The 21,989-nt window shown below is 44.4% G+C and overlaps 1 protein-coding gene across 1 annotated transcript in view; it reads right to left on the bottom strand.

Moving 5' to 3' along the window:
• LOC124802697 (transcription factor AP-2-beta) overlaps positions 1–21,989 on the bottom strand; it is a 345,309-nt gene that overhangs the window by 73,888 nt on the left and 249,432 nt on the right. The window contains exon 5 of the mRNA XM_047263639.1: positions 3,131–3,249. Within this exon, the coding sequence (XP_047119595.1) occupies positions 3,131–3,249 (119 nt within the window). The remainder of the gene's footprint in view (positions 1–3,130; positions 3,250–21,989) is intronic.

The raw sequence follows: 21,989 nt of genomic DNA, 5'->3' as shown, positions 1-21,989 counted from the left end.
TATTGAAACGGTATTTGTCAGTATTGAGGTTCTTGCTTATGTATGTATTTATTTTAGCTTGTGGTGCTTCAACCAGTCTTATCTTGACGTCAGACGACATCTGAAACACACTTATAATAGGGGAAGAACACAGAAGACAGTCATGTAGCAATCTGTATTTTACCGCAGATCTAGTTAGATTTCAGCTACAGTACAGTTATTATCAACGCGTTTAATAGCAAGTAATACAGACCCAGAAAACTTGTATATTCCCAAATTGTTTAATGTGAACTGAGCTATGGGCAGTTTAAGTCCGTTCCAACAACATGGGGGTATGTGAGCTTTCTGCTTCTATATGACTCGCTATTCTGTAGCTGAAATCTAGCTAGATCTGAAATACAATAAAGATTGATACGCGACTGTCTGCTATATTCTTTCTTGATTATAATCATTTTACAGCCACTGAGTCCAACGATTCCTAATGGAAACAAACTTAATATCTGATGTAGATTATTTATTTTTTTCAGAATCACAAGAAAACACATTCTTCGCTGTAACAAGAAAATATATCCATGCCAGTGGAAGGACAAGTACACTCCAAGCCCTGATGACCAGTAAGTACGTGTACGGAGACGTCACGGAAATGGTGGGATACCAGTGTGATTGCCGCCTGCCTTACTGCCCGACAACCACGAGTGGTGGTCTGTGGTTGCATTTCATTGCATAGCAGGACCCCTTTGGTTATGATCCGTCGCACCCTTCCGGCGACGATATTCTGCTTCCCGTTTTGTTGCCCGCCATGGTAAGCCATACTGGGCTTATAATTCAGCAAGATAATGCCCTCCCGGACATGGTGATAGTTTCTGCTGCTTGTCTTCGTCCTTGCCAAACTCCACTTTGGCCAGCAAGGTCGCCGGATCCCTTCCCAAATGAGAACGTTTGGAGCATTATGGGTAGGGCCCTCCAACCAGACCGGGATTTTGACGATCTAACGCCAATTGGATAGCATTTGGCACGCTATCCCTCAAGAGGACACCGAACAAATTTATCAGTCAGTGCCATGCCGATTCATTGCTCAGATGCGGTCCAGCGCGTCAGTGACTTACTCAATTTGCGAAGCTCTTTCTCTTGCATAAATCATCCAATATTTTTGTGAAAGTATAATCATTTGTTTGCTGTCGAGTACATGTACATCACATCTGCCGATTTCCGTCCTATTCGGATAATTCTTTTGTTGTGCGTAGTTTTTAATGTCATGAGAAACCAAAGAAGACCTAGTTATGGGCCGTTGTTGCTGTGGTCTTCAGTCCAGAGACTGGTTTGATGCAACTCTCCGTACTCCTTTATCCTGTGCAAGCTTCTTCATCTCCTAGTACCTACTGCAACCTACATCCTTCTGAATCTGTTTAGGGTATTCATCTCTTGGTCTCCCTCTACGATGTTTACCTTCCACGATCCCCTCCAATACCAAATTGGTGATCCCTTGATGCCTCAGAATATGCCCTACCAACCGATCCCTCCTTCTAGTCAGGTTTTGCCACAAATTTATCTTCTCTCCAATTCTATTCAATACCGCCTCATTAGTTATCTCATATTCAGTATTCTTCTGTAGCAGCACGTTTCGAAAGCTTCTATTCTCTTCTTGTCCAAACTATTTATCGTTCACATTTCATTTCCATACATGGCTACACTCCATACAAATACTTTCAGAAATGACTTCCTGGCACTTAAATCTATACTCGATGTTAACAAATTTCTCTTCTTCAGAAACGCTTTCCTTGCCATAGCGAGTCTACATTTTATATCCTCTCTACTTCGAGCATCATCAGTTATTTTGCTCCCCTAATAGCAAAACTCCTTTACTACTTTAAGTGTCTCATTTCCTAATCTAATTCCCGCAGCATGACCCGATTTAATTCGACTACATTCCATTATCCTCGTTTTGGTTTTGTTGATGTTCATCGTATATCCTCCTTTCAAGACACTGTCCATTACGTTGAACTGCTCTTCCAGGTCCTTTGCTGTCTCTGACGGAATTACAACGTCATCGGCGAACCTCAAAGTTTTTATTTCTTCTCCATTGATTTTAATTCCTACTCCAAATTTTTCTTTTGATTCCTTTACTGTTTGCTCAATATACAGATTGAATAACATCGGGGAGAGGCTACAACCCTGTCTCACCCCCTTCACAACCACTGCTTCCCTTTCATGCCCCTCGACTCTTATAACTGCTTTCTGGTTTCTGTACAATTTGTAAATAGCCTTTCGTTCCCTGTATTTTACCCCTACCACCTTCAGAATTTGAAAGAGAGTATTCCTGTCAACATTGTCAAAAGCTTTCTCTAAGTCTACAAATGCCAGAAACGTAGGTTCGCCTTTCCTTAATCTATTTTCTAAGATATGCGCTATGAACCGCAATACCAAGTATAATTCAACTATGTCATCGTTACAATGGTGAAAGTTGTAAGAAGCGGAAGTAATTTCTTGACTATCTTTCTGCATGTATGCATTCGTAAACAAACGAATGAAATGGCTGTCCTTAAGGATGATAGGAGAGGAAATAAAATTAGTGGAATTGGTCAGAATAAGGAAAACATCTTGGCTGGGGTATATACGGCAAAGAAACTGCCTGTAACGAAGTGTAGTTGTAGTTTCTTTCAGTGACTGCAGGAAAAAAAGAAAGGGGAAACTTGGAACGTTGGGTGACATTAAAAAAAGGTCGCAGTTAGTAGCAGACCGTGGACGAAGCACAGAATTGAGGAAAGGGGAGAACGTCCAGTCGATACCTGTCATAAGACAGATATGCCGACAAATTAGTACTGAGTTACGAATGCAGACTAATTTTCCTATTCGTTTTTTGCGCAATCCGTCGTTAGATCCTGCTCTTCCCTTCTTCCCATGCAGCATACTACCAAACAAGAGGTACAATCATAGTGTTCCAAAAACTGCATCAGAGGGAGGAAGAAGAACAGAATGCTACACGATGCTAGAATGACTGAGTGGTAAATAAAGGCAAGGAACATAGTAAACAAAGAGAAGCGAATACTAGACGAAGGCAAACAACGTGCACGACGAGTCGCATATCCCTGAACCACTTGCCACCCCGAGCCGTTGGACCGGAGCGGACGGCGACAAGAGGCGCGGCACTCACCTTCAACCAGGGACGTGAGGAGAGTGACGTTGGCAGCTTTCCGGCGGCCAGCCGGCAGGTTCAGCCCGATCTTCTCCAGCTTCTCCCGTAGAAGGCGGCCGCCGTTCTTCGACTTGGCTCTGCAAAGTGAAACACAAGTGTCAGTATCTCCCGTCGTGGCCTGTCACTATCCAAATACACTCATGCTCAAAAATTAAGGATAATGCTGATACATGGTGAAACAACACTCTGGTGGGCGGTTTGTGGGTTTAAATCACCTCGAGGTATGACCATGCGGTGCATTTGACCTGCGGTCGTCGCACGGTGGCGCTGACAGCAGTCCACATGCGTAGAGGTGTGTTGGTGCATGTCAGAGTACGGTACAGCGACTAAGTGTTCAGACGTTTTCAGACGTGCTAATGGTGACTGTGTGTTGAAAATGGCTCAAAGAATACATATTGATGACATTATGAGGGGCAGAATACTAGGGCGACTGGAGGTTGGTCAAACACAGCAGGTCGTAGTACGGCCCTTCGTGTGCCACAAAGTGTGATCTCAAGATTATGGCAACGATTCCTGCAGACAGGAAACATGTCCAGGCGCTGCAGTACGGGACGTCCAAAGTCTACAACACCACAAGGAGACCGATATCTCACCATCAGTGCCCGCAGACGGCCACGGAGTACTGCAGGTAGCCTTGCTCGGGACATAACCGCAGCCACTGGAACAGTTGTCTCCAGACACACAGTCTACAGACGACTGAAAAGACATGGTTTATTCGCCCATAGACTTCCACGGTGTATTCCACTGACCCCTAGTCACAGGAGAGCCTACCAATTGCGGTGTCAAGAACACAGTACATGGTCATTGGAACCGTGGTCCCAGGTTATGTTCACGGACGAGTCCAGCTGTAGTCTGAACAGTGATTATCGGCGGGTTTTCATCAGGCGTGAACCAGGAACCAGATACCACCCCCTTAATGTCCTTGAAAGGGACATGTATGGAGGTCGTGGTTTGATAATGTGGGGTGGGATTATGATTGGTGCACATACACCTCTGCATGTCTTTGACAGAGGAACTGTAACAGTTCAGGTGTATCGGGACGTCATTTTGCACCAGTATGTCCGCCTTTTCAGGAGTGCAGTGGGTCCCACCTTCCTCCTGATGGATGATAACGGACGGCCCCACCGAGCTGCCACCGCGGAGGTGTACCTTGAAACAGAAAACATCAGGCGAGTGGAGTGGCCTGCCTGTTCTCCAGACCTAAACCCCATCGAGCACATCTGGAATGCCCTCGGTCGACGTATCGCTGCACTTCTTCAAACCCCTACGACACTCCAAGAGCTCCGACAGGCACTTGTGCAAGAATGGGACGCTATACCCCAGCAGCTGCTCGACCACCTGATCCAGAGTATGCCAACCCGTTGTGCGACCCGTGTACGTGTGCATGGTGATCATATCCCGTATTGTTGTCGGGATACATGCGCAGAAAACAGTGGCGTTTTATAGCACCTGTGTTTCCTGACGGTTTTCTGAACTTATCACCAATACCGTGGACTTAAAGAACTGTGTCGTGTGTGTTCCCTATTTGCCTATGCTATTAGCGCCATTTTGTGTAGTGCCACGTTCTGCAATTATCCTTAATTTATGAGCATGAGTGTGGATATATACTCAAACTGACTAAAACCTGTATTACACTGTCAATGTTCTTTGACAGATCTTTTATAAAAACGAGCAGCAAACACTAACTTTTATTAAAAAACCTGACAGAAGTACTTCAGTACACCGCCAAAGATTTTGTAAGGCATCTTTTATAAAAGATATTGACAAAGATTTTTTACAGTTTAATACGGAGCTACAGGCCGGATACAATTAGGTAAAGAAGTTTGGTAAAATAAACACTTCGCATCTTGCGATTCAAACTATCTGAATTTTGAGTGACCCTATCGGCGATTACGTCACTGAACTGTGCTATAGATCAACAGTGTCGATCAAATTATGACAGCGGCTGCCCGTTTCGCCAACGATCTACCGGACATACGTATCAGCCTTTCATGACTGCTCCGCTAAACATGTAGCGTGAAGTTCTGAAGACGAGCAAATTACCTTCAACTTGCTTGTATGCCATTGAAAATAGATTTGTTGTCCCGTGTTCTCTGAAACTGCCATCTGTCTGCTTATACACTACCTGATAAAAAGTATCCGGACATCCTATGTACTTCGAAATTGACCACTAGATGTCAGGAGAGGCGTACTCGTCATTATAAAGGGAGACGGAGAGTAGTCTGGTATCAGTAGAGAAGCAGTAACAACATAGTGGTTCAAACGGTTCAAATGGCTCTGAGCACTATGGGACTTAACATCTATGGTCACCAGACCCCTAGAACTTAGAACTACTTAAACATAACTAACCTAAGGACATCACACAACACCCAGTCATCACGAGGCAGAGAAAATCCCTGACCCCACGGGCTGCCGCACGACCACGAGCTACGGACAACAACATAGTGGACAGTCTGGAGAATTCCTTGAGTTCGAACGTGGAATAGTCATTGGGTGTCACCTGGGTGACAGATCCATCTGGGCCTCCCAGTGGTCGAGCGGTTCTAGGCGCTTCAGTCCGGAACCACGCGGCTGCTACGGTCGCAGGTTCGAATCCTGCCTCGGGCATGGACGTGTGTGATGTCCTCAGGTTAGATAGTTTTAAGTAGTTCTAAGTCTAGGGGACTGATGACCTCAGATGTTAAGTCCCATAGTGCTTAGAGCCATTTGAACTCACTGTTATTGTGCCACTGTACTCCCTAATGTGCGTCCTTTCAGACTTGCATCCGGCACTGACTTCGTTTTTGTGGATGACAGTGCACGGCCGCCTAAAACTGTGCAGGTGATGCAGCTCTTGCAGCGAGAGGATATTTCGGTGGGTTGACTGGTCTGCTCTTTCCCTTGACTTAAATCCCATCGAGAACGAGTGGAATGCGTTAAGGAGACGTACTCCAGTACGTCCACGTGCACCAACGATCATCCAACAGTTGTCAGCTATGCTGCTGGAGGAATGGAATGCAGTACCACAAGAACTCCTTACTAATTCTGTGGCCACCCTGGGAGCACTTTGCAGAACGTGCATTGCTGTCCGCGGTAATCACACACCCTATTAAAAACCCTGTCCCGCCTGTTGTAATGTCCAGCGGATCATCATAAATCGCGCTGAGTTCAGCGTAATTACTCTCTTAGAATAATAGTGTTACTCGTCTCATTGCGTGTTTGTTTCAGGTACCATATATATTGTTCACCAAAAGCAGTTGGCCGAGCGGTTCTAGGCGCTTCAGTCCGGAACCGTGCTGTTGCTACGGTCGCAGGTTAGAATCCTGCCTCGGGCATGGATGTGTGTGTTAGTTAGGTTTAAGTAGTTCTAAGGCTAAGGGACTGATGACCTCAGATGTTGAGTCCCATAGTGCTTAAAGCCATTTGAACCATTTTTGAACCAAAAGCAGCTTTTTCTGATACGTTAAACGAAAATTTGTTTCAAACAATGTTTCTTAATATTACTCGGTAGTTCTTGTCAGGGTGTACGTTTTATGTATCCCCACAGGTGTTGGAGATACGGGATAGAAGTTAAAATTTTTAAATGGACCCATGTACATTTTATCCAAGAGTACGCTTACCCTCTCCAAGAGCTACTCAAAAATCTATGGCACTATACCATTTTTGTCAATAAAACGTAGTTGTGCAAACGACAAAGAGTACACAGACTGTGAAGAAACCGAGCTGTTTACTGTCTTGATTGTACACATTACGAGGCCAATGTAGTTATGTAGTAGAGGTATGGACTTTGTTTATGATTTATGACTTACGTAGTGTGAAACATTTTTGAATAGCTGTTGGAAAGGGTAAATGTATTCTGAAATAAAGTGTACATGCATGAAACTTTGTAGGTAGGGCAACCACAGCTATGAGCAGTCATCTTGGGTATTTAGTCCTTTATTATTGGGTCACTACCGGTTTCCTGGCACTAAAAGCCTCATCCTCAGCTGAACATCTGTATAACAATAAGTCCAGATGAGTAACAAACCTGAGATATACACCGGTATGGTAAATTATTTTAAGATTTTAAAAGATTTGTATGAGAATATCAAAATATTAGTACTCACATACCTAAAACATTAAAGTGGTAAAGCTCAGAACTTTGTACCCAACATTATTTCTCCATCAGAACGAAAGATCGCTGAAAGGCGGTGTGTCATAGAATAAAACAGCTTGATTCTAAAATAGTGGATGGGTCCTAAACACATCGTACCACAGTGATCCTTTGGCTAGGTGAAAATTAATGAAAAACTATTAAGACCCAATTTTTGGCCAGAAAGAAAAACCAAGAAGTGGTTGCCACAAAATGGAGGGCTGTTCTATCTGTCAAAACGCATCAAGTAAATAGCTATTGGCGGAATTCCTTCTGGATTTATTGTTATGCAGATGTTCACCTGAAGATGAAGCTTTCAGTGCGACGAAACAGGTAGTGATCCAATAAAAATGGACTAAATACAGCTGAAGTGGTTTAATAATACCCAAGATGAAAATATACATGGTTCCATTTTTAAAAAAATTAACCTCTACCCCGTATCTCCTATATCTGTAGGAATACATACCCTCAGCAAGAACTACCAAATAATGTTAAAAAACATAGGTTGAAACAATGTTTCATTTAACGCATCAGAAATAAGTTGTTTTGGGTGAGCAAGGTAAATGGGACACCCTGTGTGTGTGTGTGTGTGTGTGTGTGTGTGTGAAAAGGATGAAGGAACTTATAAGAAGGAAAAACCAAGACAAGAAAGTTGGGATTTAGCTGCTCGTCATTGTTGAGCACACTACAGAAGGTGGGATATCTCAGTTGGGCAGTGTTAAGTAAGGGAGTTCACGACTTATTAAAGAAATGGTTCGTCCCAGGAGATTTATGGGAACAATGCAAAAGCCAAATGTCAGTGGTCGAGCTGAGATTGATACCTACTGCCATCTGGGTGAGAATCAAATCTTTCGGTGTCGAGAAAGGAGTAACGATGTCTGAGCGATACATCTCGGTAATACTCGCAGCGACAAAGAAGGGAGTGCACGGCGGCGGGGTGATCAGCTGGTGTCGGCGGAGACGCAGCCAAGGCGCGCGGGCGACAGTTCGCCGCCAGTTTTAACAAGAAGCGCTCGTTAGGCACCGCTGGGCGCCGCGACGCCGGCTCGTATAATGAGAGCTGGCGGCGGCGCTACGTGCCCAAATAGGCGGCGGGGGCGGGCTATTAGCACGGCGCGCGGCTTGGCCGCGTGGCGGAGGCGGCGGGGGCGGCGGCGCGTGTTAATTCCACGGAACGTCTGACGGTGATCGGACGAGGACGGGCCGTCGCCCGAGATGCGAATGAAATGTAGTCCAGATACTCGCAGGTTTCCAGGTGGCCTTACCACTATAGTTGTAGAACTACCGTAGACTGTCGGAAGTAAGCGTTGACTACGGTAGTTTTTCTAGTAGCCTTATTGTCAGTTAAGGTCATAACCACGTTACCTGTACGTTAGGTGTGTTGCATAGCTACTGGTCGTTACCTTATTTCGAGCCCTTTGTTTGCGTATGTGAGCAATGTCTTACTAGATTCCTGCAGAAACTGGTAGCAGTGAACCGTCTAGAATCTGAGTGAGGATATATAAAGGACTCTGTAGCTTACGGAACATTTCTGTTATCTACAGTTATCCTCCTGCTTGTCACTTAAAAGTAAACAACATTTAAATCAAAGTTGAAATAGTTAGTGTTCAATTCAAGTTTTATTCGAAAACTGTTGATCTGTAGTGTGAAATGGAAAGATGCTGTCGTAGATTGTAAAAATATGAGCAAAACAATAGAGATCTATTATATAGTGCTGGAAAATGCAATTTTCTCAAAAAAGGGAATAAAATGCAAAACAAAAACATATCAAACTTCACTTCAACATTTCTTAAATCTTATATAAAACATATTTCTGTTATTCATAAACAACTTTTGCACTTATTAATAATAATGGTAAACTCTTGCCTTTGATCATGATGAATAACTTTCTATTGAGCACAAAATAGCAACAATAATTATATAGATACTTTTATGTATGTGCATGTAAACTGTACTTGTATCAAAAGTAATTGCTTTAGTTATACAAAAGTGCAGAAGTTACGCGAGAGACAAATTTTTATTACTTTTAAAATGCAATTCATACTTTGTAAGGATATAAAATACACAATAAACTAACACTGAACGACTTGTGTTTCTAATTATATGCAAAACAAGCAAACAAGGACATAAAAAACAAAGAGAAGTTTATAATGAATCACCCTCCTCTATAATTACCTTGTCTTATAGAGATAACCGGTATCATGTGTACTGTCGATTCTTGAACAGGTTAAAATTATCTCATCTATTTCATTTAAAGAATTCATATTATTTTGTATACGATGTATTATATTTCAGGCTAAAATGTATAAAAAGGGCGAGTTGCGTTTCGCAGGAGTGATGCTGATGCATGGACAGTAACTTCTCTGTCTCAAGGAAATTCATTATATTCGAACTGAGAATATGTTCGAGAATCCTGCAACAAACCGATGTTAAGGATATTGGACTGTAATTTTGAGGATCCGTCCTTCTTCCCTTCTTATATACAGGCGTCACCTGCGCTTTTTTCCAGTCGCTCTGGACTTTACGTTGGGCAAGAGATTCGCGATAAATGCAAGTTAAGTAAGGAGCTAATGCAGTAGATTACTCTATGTAAAACCGAACTGGAATCCCGCCCGGACCTGGCGATTTATTTATTTTCAACCCATTCAGCTGCTTCACAACCCCAGGGATGTCTATCACTAGTCCTCCACACGGGAATCTGTACGAGACTCGAACGGCGGTATGTTTGTACGATCCTCCTGCGTGAAAGATTTCTCAAATGCTAAATTTAAAATTTCAGCTTTCGTTTTGCTGTCTTCCGTTGCCAGGCCAGACTGATCAGTGAGTGACTGAATGGAAGCCTTCGACCCGCTTACCGATTTTACGTAAGACCTGAATTTCCGTGGGTTTTGAGCAAGATCTTTTGCTAAGGTATGACGGTGGTAGTGGTTGTATGCTTCGCGCATCGCTCTTTTTACAGCAACACGAATCTCTACTAACTTTTGCTTGTACTCATTGTCGCGATATTTTACAGTATAGAAGATCAAGAATTTCTCATAGCTCTTAAGATATGCGTTTTAGAGTCCATGTTTACTTGACTTTTTTGTTTGGAATGATCAATCCTGTCATATCCCTGAATATTGAGCATCATTTTTGAAACACCCTGTATTTGGCCGGACACGACAGTAAAAAGCCAGACATGGCCGACTGAAGCCGTACACCTGGGAACCCTAGCTGAGTGGCCTGTTAGCTGAGGACGCATCTAGTCTCTGTGTTCCCCAAGTCACGCCGTTCTGTCGTAATTGGGTCTGGCAACGCGGTCGAGCTATTGTGCTCCGAGCAATCACCCAACATCAGTGATGTTAGGTACTACCCTGTCGTCATGATCCCGTGTCTACCGCGGGGACGAGTGTATTGTTACCGCAGCAGCCCTCTTGTAGAAAGCGTCGAAATGGCGAGTGACGGGCCCGTGTCTCGCACGCGATATTGCCAATCTGGACCGGCCGGAGCCGCGCTGCTGGTGACGGAGTAACAAGACGGCGCCGCTGGCTCGCCGGACGTGACGCCGTGTCCGAGTGTCAGCGGTCGCCGAGCGAGCGCTGCTGATTGCGGGCGTTGTTACCACGGGAGCGCCGGGACTGGTCTGAGAGCGCCCCAATGTACGCGCGTTGGCGCGCTGTAGCCGCCCGTAACGAGGCCGGGCGCCTGCGCGGCAGGTGGAAGGCAGCAGCGACCGGCGGCGGTACGTGTGTGCGCAGCTGCCGAGCCAGACAGCTGTCTCGTTACAGCCTCCCACAATGGGCTGTAACTCCCGCTGCGGCGCCTATTGTCTCTCGCCACGGCGATCGGCCGCGGCCATTAAGCGGCGCAGCCGAAGACTTCCTCATGCGCCCGGCTCCTCCGACTCCGCGAAGGGTCCGCGCGGGTTCGCACTTGGCCGGTGCCGGCTCGGTGGCCGCTCGCGGTGCGCGAGGTAGCAAGAGGCGCGGGCTCGCAACGACACAAAGGCCGGAGGAGCACGCTGTTGGGCAGATTACGAGGGGCGTTCAGTAACTAATGCAATACTTTTCTCCGCCAACTTCGCTTGAAAAAATGCGGAATTTGTTGTGGGACGTCGTGGACTATTCCCCGTTCAGCCCCTACAGTTTCATGAATTTCCGATAGGTGACGATACTGTACGTAGCCTTCAAAATGGCGTCTGTATCGCAGGCGCGTTGCAAGCAGAACGCTGTCATTGAGTTTCTTTTGGTGAAAAACCAGAGCATCACAGATATTCATAGGCGCTTGCAGAGACCTGACGGTGAACAAAAGCACGTTGAGTCTTTGGGAGAGACGTCTATCATAATCGCAACTAGGGGAGACGTGGTAGTGAACAAAAGCACGATCAGTCGTTGGTCGCGCAAACCTGGCCGATCTCCCGCATGCCGGCTGGTCTCACACAGGACTCCTGCAGTGTTGGAAAGTGCGAACACTCTGACTTGAGATGATCGACCGATCCCAGTCATACACCACGCTGGACAACTGGACGTCTCTCTTGGTAGTGTTGTTGCACGTCGTTGTTTCTGCCCCTACAGTTTCGTGAATTTCCGATAGGTGACGATACTGTACGTAGCCTTCAAAATGGCGTCTGTAACGCAGGCGCGTTGCAAGCAGAACGCTGTCATTGAGTTTCTTTTGGTGAAAAACCAGAGCATCACAGATATTCATAGGCGCTTACAGAGACCTGACAGAGAACAAAAGCACGTTGAGTCTTTGGGAGAGACGTCTGTCATAATCGCAACACGGGGAGACGCGGCAGTAAACAAAAGCATGATGAGTCGTTTGTCACGCAAACCTGGCCGATCTCCCACGTGCCGGCCGGCCTCACACAGCTGTGACTCCTGCAATGTTGAAACGTGCGGACACTCTCACTTTAGGTGATCGACCATCACAATCATACACCACGCTGGACAACTGGAACAAAATTCGCTGAGCAAATACCTAATGAAAAACAAAAAAAGGCATTACTATGGTAATAATCCAAGGAAAAGTAAATTAGTAGGGCATCCAAATATACATAATAACTTCATAAAGATCTTACAATTAGAAAGGAAAATTCCTGGAAGCAAACTCAAGAGACAGGACGTAGATCTTCCATACTGGTACCGCAAAGTATAATCAATGGAATGAAACTGCAGCAGTAGCGACTAAATGGTGTATTTGTCAAGAGACAGTGGAAAATGATGGTTTCATTAACAATGCTTTGCCTTTTAAGAATGACGATGGTGGTGGTGTAACGTAAGGATGAACCAGTATCAGAACATGCTAACGATACGGTATAGTGTGGCGGCGATACGATATGGTGACATCCCAAGCATCCATGTTTAGTAGCTATTTCCAGGATCGACGTATGTTAGAGACATGGCTGCAAATGCCAGAAAATGGTACGTATCAACTCCCCATGGGAAAACTGTCGCACCTTTTTCAGAAGACCGCAACTGATAAGGGGTCAGCTGTCCTCTACGCTCTTAATGATGGACTTTTTAATCACATCTGCGAAATTAACTGCATCATAAATAAATTTTCTGCTTCCTTTTTATGGTCAACGCACGTTCTAGAGAAGGGTGACGCTGAATTTGAATCATAGCTATCTTCTGCCCTTTTGCAAACTTTATAACGGAGGTGTACTCATTTTTGGTGGAGAAGGAACCAGACCAGCCAGTTATCATTCCCTGCAGCTACGGCACTGATAGTATCGGAAAGTGACAACTTTCGGATACAGCAGTCATGCCCAGCATGTAGCAGTGCTTGGAATGGCTTTTAGCGTCATGGAACACTTACATTACGGATAATACAATTCCAACATCGCGCTATAAACACCTCAATGCCACAGGTTCGGGGCTTGTTTTCAACCTTCTCTGTAAAGTTCTTGTGTTTGAGCTATTCCCCAAAGACCGCTGGATTAACTGCTACAAAACATTTTCGTTTCAAGTAGGCTCCAGTGAACATCTTAGACGAAAGGCCTTTAATTGTAGCCGATATGTGAGACGTACTGTAAATCGATGGATTACTTCAGAAGCACTTGGTTGTTGTCCCGCTGGCGATCAAGCCTCCATCTGCAGATTCCGGTTTCAGCCACGCTACCGACAATCGAGAAACATGGTTCTTAACCGGACGAAGGATGAATCCTATTCGAGTAACTGATGAAGTCTCGCAAAATGAGTCGACCCATTGCGGCCAAAATATGCACCTCTACATGGTTTTGTGATTATCTGTGTTAGGTTTGAAGCTAATTGAAAATGGGAAATTACGCTGTGATGTGGGTTTAAAAGTGAAACGGCTCCTCTTCTTCGCTGCCAATGCGAGAGAGGTTAAGGAACATTCGCGGTGGCCGGAGTCTCGGTTGAATTGAATCGAGAGCCCAGTAATTGACTTCCGACGCGCACCGCCATTAAGCCCAGAACGTGCTTTTACGTCCGCCTGATGAGTCGCTACCGCTGATGGGCCGAAACTTGCGGGTGGCCCACCACACCGGTTCGGCGTATCTACGGTACCATAGAAGCGTCTAGGAACACGTGGATTCTTCTGCCGAGTCATTACAGCACGTGGAGCGTTCCAGGGCTACTTTGTATACAAGACTCCGTTCTTCATCGCTTTGCTTCTGGTTACAAGGCAAAATGTTGACATCAACAATAGACTGTTAACGTTTTTGATTTCTCAGTTAAATTACATTCACTCCGATGGAGTGACTGGAGTTAGATGCAGTTACATGAAATTATATAAATGAATTCCGATCAGATAGATGAGACATAGAGAAAGCTTTTGACAATGTTGACTGGAATACTCTCTTTCAAATTCTGAAGGTGGCAGAGGTAAAATACAGGGAACGAAAGGCTATTTACAATTTTTACAGAAACCAGATGGCAGTTATAAGAGTCGAGGGACATGAAAGGGAAGCAGTGATTGGGAAGGGAGTGAGACAGGCTTGTAGCCTCTCCCCGATGTTATTTAATCTCTATATTGAGCAAGCAGTAAAGAAAAAAAAAGGACAAATTCGGAGTAGGTATTAAAATCCGTGGAGAAGAAATAAAAACTTTGAGGTTCGCCGATGACATTGTAATTCTGCCAGAGACAGCAAAGGACCTGGAAGAGCAGTTGAACGGAATGGACAGAGTCTTGAAAGGAGTATATAAGATTAACATCAACAAAAGCAAAACGAGGATAATGGAATGTAGTCGAATTAAGTCGGGTGATGCTGAGGGAATTAGATTAGGAAATGAGACACTTAAAGTAGTAAAGGAGTTTTGCTGTTTTGGGAGTAAAATAACTGATGATGGTCGAAGTAGAGAGGATATGAAATGTAGATTGGCAATGGCAAGGAAAGCGTTTCTGAAGAAGAGAAATTTGTTAACGTCGAGTATAGATTTAACTGTAAGGAAGTCGTTTCGGAAAGTATTTGTATGGAGTGTAGCCATGTATGGAAGTGAAACATGGACGATAAATAGTTTGGACAAGAAGAGAATAGAAGCTTTCGAAATGTGGTGCTACAGAAGAATGCTGAATATTAAATGGGTAGATCACATAACTGATGAGGAGGTACTGAATAGAATTGGAGAGAAGAGGAGTTTGTGGCACAACTTGACTAGAAGAAGGGATCGGTTGGTAGGACATGTTCTGAGGCATCAAGGGATCACCAATTTAGAAATGGAGGGCAGCGTGGATGGTAAAAATCGTAGAGGGAGACCAAGAGATGAATACACTAAGCAGATTCAGAAGGATGTAGGTTGCAGTAGGTACCGGGAGATGAAGGATCTTGCACAGGATAGAGTAGCATGTAGAGCTGCATCAAATCAGTCTCAGGACTGAAGACCACAACAGATGAGGAACGATAATATGTGCTGTTCTGGGACATAAACTTTTAAGCATTCAGGACATCCATATATTTGTGCTACGCCATTCAGGAAGAAGTGTTGAGGTCGAACATGTTTTAAAAGTTTGCAGAAAATTGAGCAGATGCTGAAAAAAAGGGTCATTTCAGTTAACATCATATAACAATACGAAATATTATTTCCCTCAGTTTCGTTTTCTAATGTGGAAGTGAGTTGAGGCACATAAGGGGTTGATCGCAAGTAGCTCCAGGGTTTCGGAAGGCGACTGCACAAGAATTACAAGACTTTGCACAAAACACACCACTATCAGTGGGTAGAGCTTCTCTCTAAGTTCTTAACTCATTTTACAAGCGTTCAGTATGGGGACTTATTGTGGCGCAGCAAACGTCAGTATGAGCGTAGAATTCATTGGCTCGAATTGTACAGAAAGGCTCTACAGCAGCCTGCTTTGCAAATCTTTCCACTGAGTATCCTGCCTGCAGGTGCGAGCTAATTCGATGCTATAATGCGGGGTGGATCATTAGTCCGCATGTTCTGACGCGTCTCACCCTTAATGCAACTATGCTATTGCGTGTATAACGACTCTAAACTTGGCAAGATGCTCCACCCGCTAATATGCGTCGTTTTTCTATATATTTTGTAACTTTTGCGCATTCAGCTTATGAAACGCTGATAACCTGTCGTGGCCACACACACTGATAAACCAAAACATTATGGACACTGCCCACTGCGACGTTGTATGCCGCCAGATGGCGTTGCGGACTCGTGACGCAGTAACAAAAGTATGTAAGGGGAGATATGGGCTGCAAATGGGGAAATCCATTGAGATAAGCTACTTTCACAAAGGAGAGGTTATTATTACGCAGAGCTTGTGAAGTAATATCTCGAAAACGGCGAAGCTGATCGAATGTTCACGTGCTACTGTCGTGAGAATCTACGGAAAGATATAGGACAGTGAAACTAACACTCTAGATCGATGGTCGTCTCCACAAACGCCGCCGTCGAGGTGAACGGCAGTTCGAAACATGCTGCGCCCCATGGTCGAAGGCTGGTGGGAGGCAGCACTATGCTATGGCAGACATTCTCCTGCGCTTGCGTGGGACGTGTGGTAGTAATCGAAGACACGCCGACAGCTGCGAACCTCCTGCATCCCTTCATGCTTAATGTCTTCGCCGACGGCGATGTCATCTTTCGCAAGTATAATTGTCCGTGACTCGGAGCCAGAACCGTGCTACAGTGGTTCGAGGAGCATTGCAGTGAACTTACGTTGATGTCTCGGTGACCAAATTAGGCTGATGTAAATCCCATGGAACCCATGTGGGTCGCTATCGGGCGCAAATTAGCGGCCCATTATTTACGCGAATGACATTTGTCCGCAGCTCCTGGTCTCGTGGTCGCGTTCTCGCTTTCCGAGCACGCGGTACCGGGTTCGATTCCTAGCGGCGTCAGGAATTAAACCTGCCTCGAGATGACTGGGTGTCTGTGTTGTCCTCATCATTTTATCATTATTCCTGAAAGTGGCGAGATTGGACTGAGCAAAGGTTGGGAATTTGTACGGGTGCTGATCACCGCGCCCCACAAACCAAACGTCATCATCATCTACATGACATTTGCTTAGACATCTAATGCCACATACCTTCATAAACCTACCAAAAAACTGTCGGATCCCTGATACGCAGAATCAGTGGCGTATCTCGTTCCAGAGACGGACGAACAGGTTGTTAAGCAGGTGGTCATAATGTTTTGGAAAATTTATGTCACTATCATAGTAAAAGGGTCCAGGAAGTGAAACAAAGATTAGCGGAAATCTGGAGGAGAAGAATCTCGAAGGACTTGCAATGTGGGGCTATCGAAGAACATAAAAAGTTAAGTGGAGAGATAAAGTACGTCATGAAGAAATAGAAAAAAGTATATCTGGGGAAAGAAGGCTGTGGAAGACTTTTAGCATGTAGTGTATCGGGATGTTTTAGCAAGTATTCTGCGCCACTATGTAGCATCGTCCCAGCAAAACGATATTCGGATAGAGAAAATATATAGAAATAGTGTACAAGGCGAAATAAGAGACTGTCCGCGCCTGTCTGTATTGCGTCAGACGCTGCGGGAGGGCCGAGGGCCCGCATCCCGTGGTCGTGCGGTAGCGTTCTCGCTTCCCACGCCCGGGTTCCCGGGTTCGATTCCCGGCGGGGTCAGGGATTTTCTCTGCCTCGTGATGGCTGGGTGTTGTGTGATGTCCTTAGGTTAGTTAGGTTTAAGTAGTTCTAAGTTCTAGGGGACTGATGACCATAGATGTTAAGTCCCATAGTGCTCAGAGCCATTTGAGGGCCGAGGAACTATTGCTGTGAACGCACAGCATCAACCGACTGGGTGCGCCTGTTTACGCCTTATGCCTTCAGTTGAAGGTGTCATAAGATTCCCGGAATACGCAGCCTACCGACAACGCCTACGTCATCACCAAGACTTATTATATGTTAATGTACCATTGACCTGTGACAGGTGATGTACATTTGGTTGCCTATCTTAAGGTGCAGGAAATAAGTTCCGGGTCGGCTTTCTTCTTCCTCACACTGCAGATGACAATGTTGCGTGTAATAGTTACGCACACATGATAAGAGTACCGCAAGATAGGAAAACAAGCAGAACAGCATCAAATATAGAAAATAAAAGGAAAGATAATAAAAAAATTAGAAGTACACACTCGTTTTCGTCCAAAGGTAAGAGGTTTTTTTTTTTGTTGATATGTAATGCGTGGAAATATGCCGGTGTGTTTCCTAAGAAGTTCGGGTTTCTCCGTTGAGAAAGAAAACATTTCTATGATGAATTATTTTTCACTGTGCAGCAGACGTGCGCTGTATGAAACTTCCTGGCAGATTAATACTGCCGGCCGGTGTGGCTGTGCGATTCTAGGCGCTTCAGTTTGGAACCGCGTGACCGCTACGGTCGCAGGTTCGAATCCTGCCTCGGGTATGGATGTGTGTGACGTCCTTATGTTAGTTAGGTTTAAGTAGTTCTAAGTTCTACGGGACTGATGACCTCAGATGTTGAGTCCCATAGTGCTCAGAGCCATTTGAACCATTTGATTAACACTGTGTGCCAGCCCGGGACTCGAATCTTGGGCCTTCGCCTTTTGTGGGCAAATGCTCTACCGACTGAACTATACAAGGACGACCCATGACTCGTTCTCCAATCTCGACCATTACCTCTTCTCCTACCTTCCAAACTTCGCAGACGTTGTCCGACATACCTTGCGGGACTCCCACTAGTAAAGGAAGTTTGCAAAGTGAGGCAACAACTACTGGCGGAAGTAAACTTCTGAGGTTGGATCTCGAGTCGTACCTGGGTAGTTCACTAAGTAGAGCACTTGCCCGCAAAAGGAAAAAGTCCAAGGTTTTAAGAATCGTTCATTTGTGTACCATTGGTATTAGAGGTGGGAGATATTCTCGAAATTAATGGGTAATAGCTATTTTATAGTATGATCGACTGCTTATCAATATATTGAGGCGATGTGAAATGTTTGTGGGAAGCCGAGAATCACTATGATTTGTAAGTCTCGTTTGTGAAGATTGGATTCAATTATTTGGATGAAAATAAAAAGTCAGTTGATTAAGACAATAGTTAAGAATATTTTTGGTGGATCAGTATAAATTCAAAGATTTAGGATTCAAAGATTTTTCCTCTCATTTACTGCTTCTTTAATTTTGTAAACCTGAGGCATTTCTGCGATGTATTACCTACACGTGGAGAGGCCTCAGCGATTGTACAGTCCCGTCCGTTGCAGAGGAAGAGTAATTAGTTAACTGACCAATAATTTTTTCAACCACGAAACCACACAGAGGGAAAAATGACGTTTTCAGTGACAGTAATCACAAGCCAATTAAGTGAATATTGAACAAGTCGGTGAACTTAATCAGCAAATACCAATAATAATGCCAGTTTTCTTCGACCTTCTGAACCTACCAATGTATTGTCTAGATGCGGAACCATCGGATGGTGGGGGTATTACTTTTAACACCAGACAGCCACAAGGTTGCTTAAACTGGTAAAAGACAGAGCCGATGTGTTCAAATTGTCAACGCAGACACGCCACATAGGAGAAGATGGATCTTTTGCGGGAGTCACCCTACTGGCGCCACCGCAGAATGGCCAACTTGAACACTGGACGACTTCCCCTGCTTTTCCGATCCAAACCCGATATAACGGTGAGCCAGTGTTGTTCGCGCCCCCTCTGCCCCCAGAACTGGTGCTTTTTTTCCGAAGTAGGCACTCCACTGTGGTTTCCCCGTGATAATAAAAGCACGGATACCTGCTGTCCGAGTCCATTCTCAGGCAGACTTTAGACGGACGCCATTTCATTGCATGTACGTGACACTGTTGTCAATTCATTAGTGTCGAAGTCGCTGCCATCTGTAGTTAACATGAACTGGTTTCCACTACTTTGGAATCAGTCGGGCGTAAAATGACTTCGACAGGGTTCTGCTCGCGCCGTGGTTGTACACGCTGACCTTGACTTCTGGGATCTCGCAGCTTGCCTTGTGAACTGCATGCAGATAACTCGCCTATGCTGATGCTGTAAGAGGCGTCGCACTATGTATCCGAATCTATCGTCTCTCATGGTCAGCAACCATTTCTCCTGTATGTTTCTGATGATTTTATGTCCCACTAGGTAAGAATCTCTGGGCGATGGATGTGCATCTCATGTTCGACTGTTTTCCCACCTTAATTTCATTTCCGCTGGTGGTCTGGCTATCCAACAAGTAATACAGAATTGTGGACTGACGTCCCACGCTGTAACAAGGCTACATAGCCTTTAAAACTGTTTTAGAAAACTCTGTGCATTCACATTCCACATACGTAATAAGGAAATGTGTTCCAACCTTGAGCAAACACAATTTTTCTCTTCTTTTTACTACGAATACATGTTTAGGAGAAGTTTCTCCATTTTCATTGGATTTTATTTATCATTTGTTGAACGGTGTACAAGAATTTATGCATTAAGATATTTACCAATTTTTAGAGAGTCTGGTATTTGCATTATTACAGCTCCTGACAGAAATACTGACGTGAAGAATAAATATATGCCTTATACATATTGATATTAACAAGTCTGTTTAGTATATGCAGTACAGCTATAATTATTGCCTTCCAGTATGTCATCTGCAGTTAATAAGCTTTTATTATTGCGTTTTTGTACGCAATTCCGCACAACATTTTAAGAGCTATGATATTATCGGTTTTTCTTTCTGTTCACTACTGTCGTTATATTATGTTGTTTTGTAAACACAGCGAATAGCGAATCTTTTTTCACAAAACAACATAATATGACGACAGTAGTGCAATAGAAAGAAAGAAGAAACGATAATATCATATTAGGCTTTAAAAAGTTGTGAGAAATTACGTACATATTGGAAGGAAATATTGTAGCTGTGCTGGAAATACCAAACAGATTTATGGACATTAGTATGTGTAAGGTATATATTTATTCTTCATGTTAATATTTCCGTCAGTACTCATAGTAATGCCAATACTATACTCTCAAGAAACTGGTAAATACGATAATGCGAAATTGCTTTATATTGTTCAACAAATAATAAATAAGGCGCACTGAAGATGGAGAAACTTCTCCGAAACCGGTATGGATAGTGAAACAAGAAAAATTGTTTAGTTCAAGGCAGAAACACATTTTCTAATTACATTTTAGGAAGCAAACGGGGCCAACGAAAGGGTTTCGACAAAAAAATGATTATCGTATCCCACAACTATATTACTTGTCTTTTTTGAGTTTATGGCCATCCCACTGTCCATTATCATCTTAATTTTTATGGCGGAAACACCTGTAGGGCTGATCTCCGGTGCTGCTACGACTGGAGAGCGGAAGATCTGCAGGAGTCCTTTTGATCTGATGACATGGAAGTGTAACAAAGAGGACAACTAAATCAATTTATTGATCCCGTGGAGTTACAATTTCCTTGAGACGTACGAGTCTCAACTTTATCTTCGATAAGGATAGAAGTGGATGAAATGAATTAACATTTCTGCCACAGCTGGGACTTGAACCCAAATCTTCTCCTTACTAGGCAGCTGTGCTAACCATTACACCACCGTAGGAATATGCCTAACACTTTTGCATGGACTACACTAGTTCGATGACCTCCCTAACAATATTGACGATGCAAGAAGGGGAAAATGGGCTGAAGGCGTGAACTGAAGTTCATTAAACGTTTTTGTAATTGCGAATATGGACAACCATCAGCTGTAGAATTCAGAATGAGATTTTCACTCTGCAGCGGAGTGTGCGCTGATATGAAACTTCCTGACAGATTAAAACTGTGTGCCGGTCCGAGACTCTAACTCGGGACGTTTGCCCTTCGCGGCCAAGTGCTCTGCCACCTGAGCAACCCAAGCACGACCCACGGCCCATCCTCACAGCTTTACTTCTGCCAGTACCTCGTCTCCTACCTTCCAAACTTTACAGAAGCTCTCCTGCGAACCTTGCAGAACTAGCACTCCTCAAAGAAAGGATATTGTGGAGATATGGCTTAGGCATGCGCGAAAGGCAAAGGTACCGAGTTCGAGTCTCGGTCCGGCATACAGTTTTAATCTGCCAAGAAGTTTCAGCTGTAGAATGGCCTGACAACAACGAAAATTTTTGCCAGACTGGGTCTCAAACCGGGATTTCCCGCTTATCGCGAGCGGTCGCCTTAACATTTGGCTACCTGTGCAGGACTCACAGTCGGACCCAAACTTCCATTTGTTGTCAACCATGCGTCTACAACCTGTACTCTTACATCCATTATGTATATTCCCGTACATGTGAGACAATTTACTTGAAAGTAGCTTGCCCGCTATCGGCAGATAAATACGA

Source organism: Schistocerca piceifrons, chromosome 6, assembly GCF_021461385.2.
Source record: "Schistocerca piceifrons isolate TAMUIC-IGC-003096 chromosome 6, iqSchPice1.1, whole genome shotgun sequence".
NCBI lineage: Eukaryota > Metazoa > Arthropoda > Insecta > Orthoptera > Acrididae > Schistocerca > Schistocerca piceifrons.
This window is presented reverse-complemented; position numbering and strand designations above follow the sequence as displayed.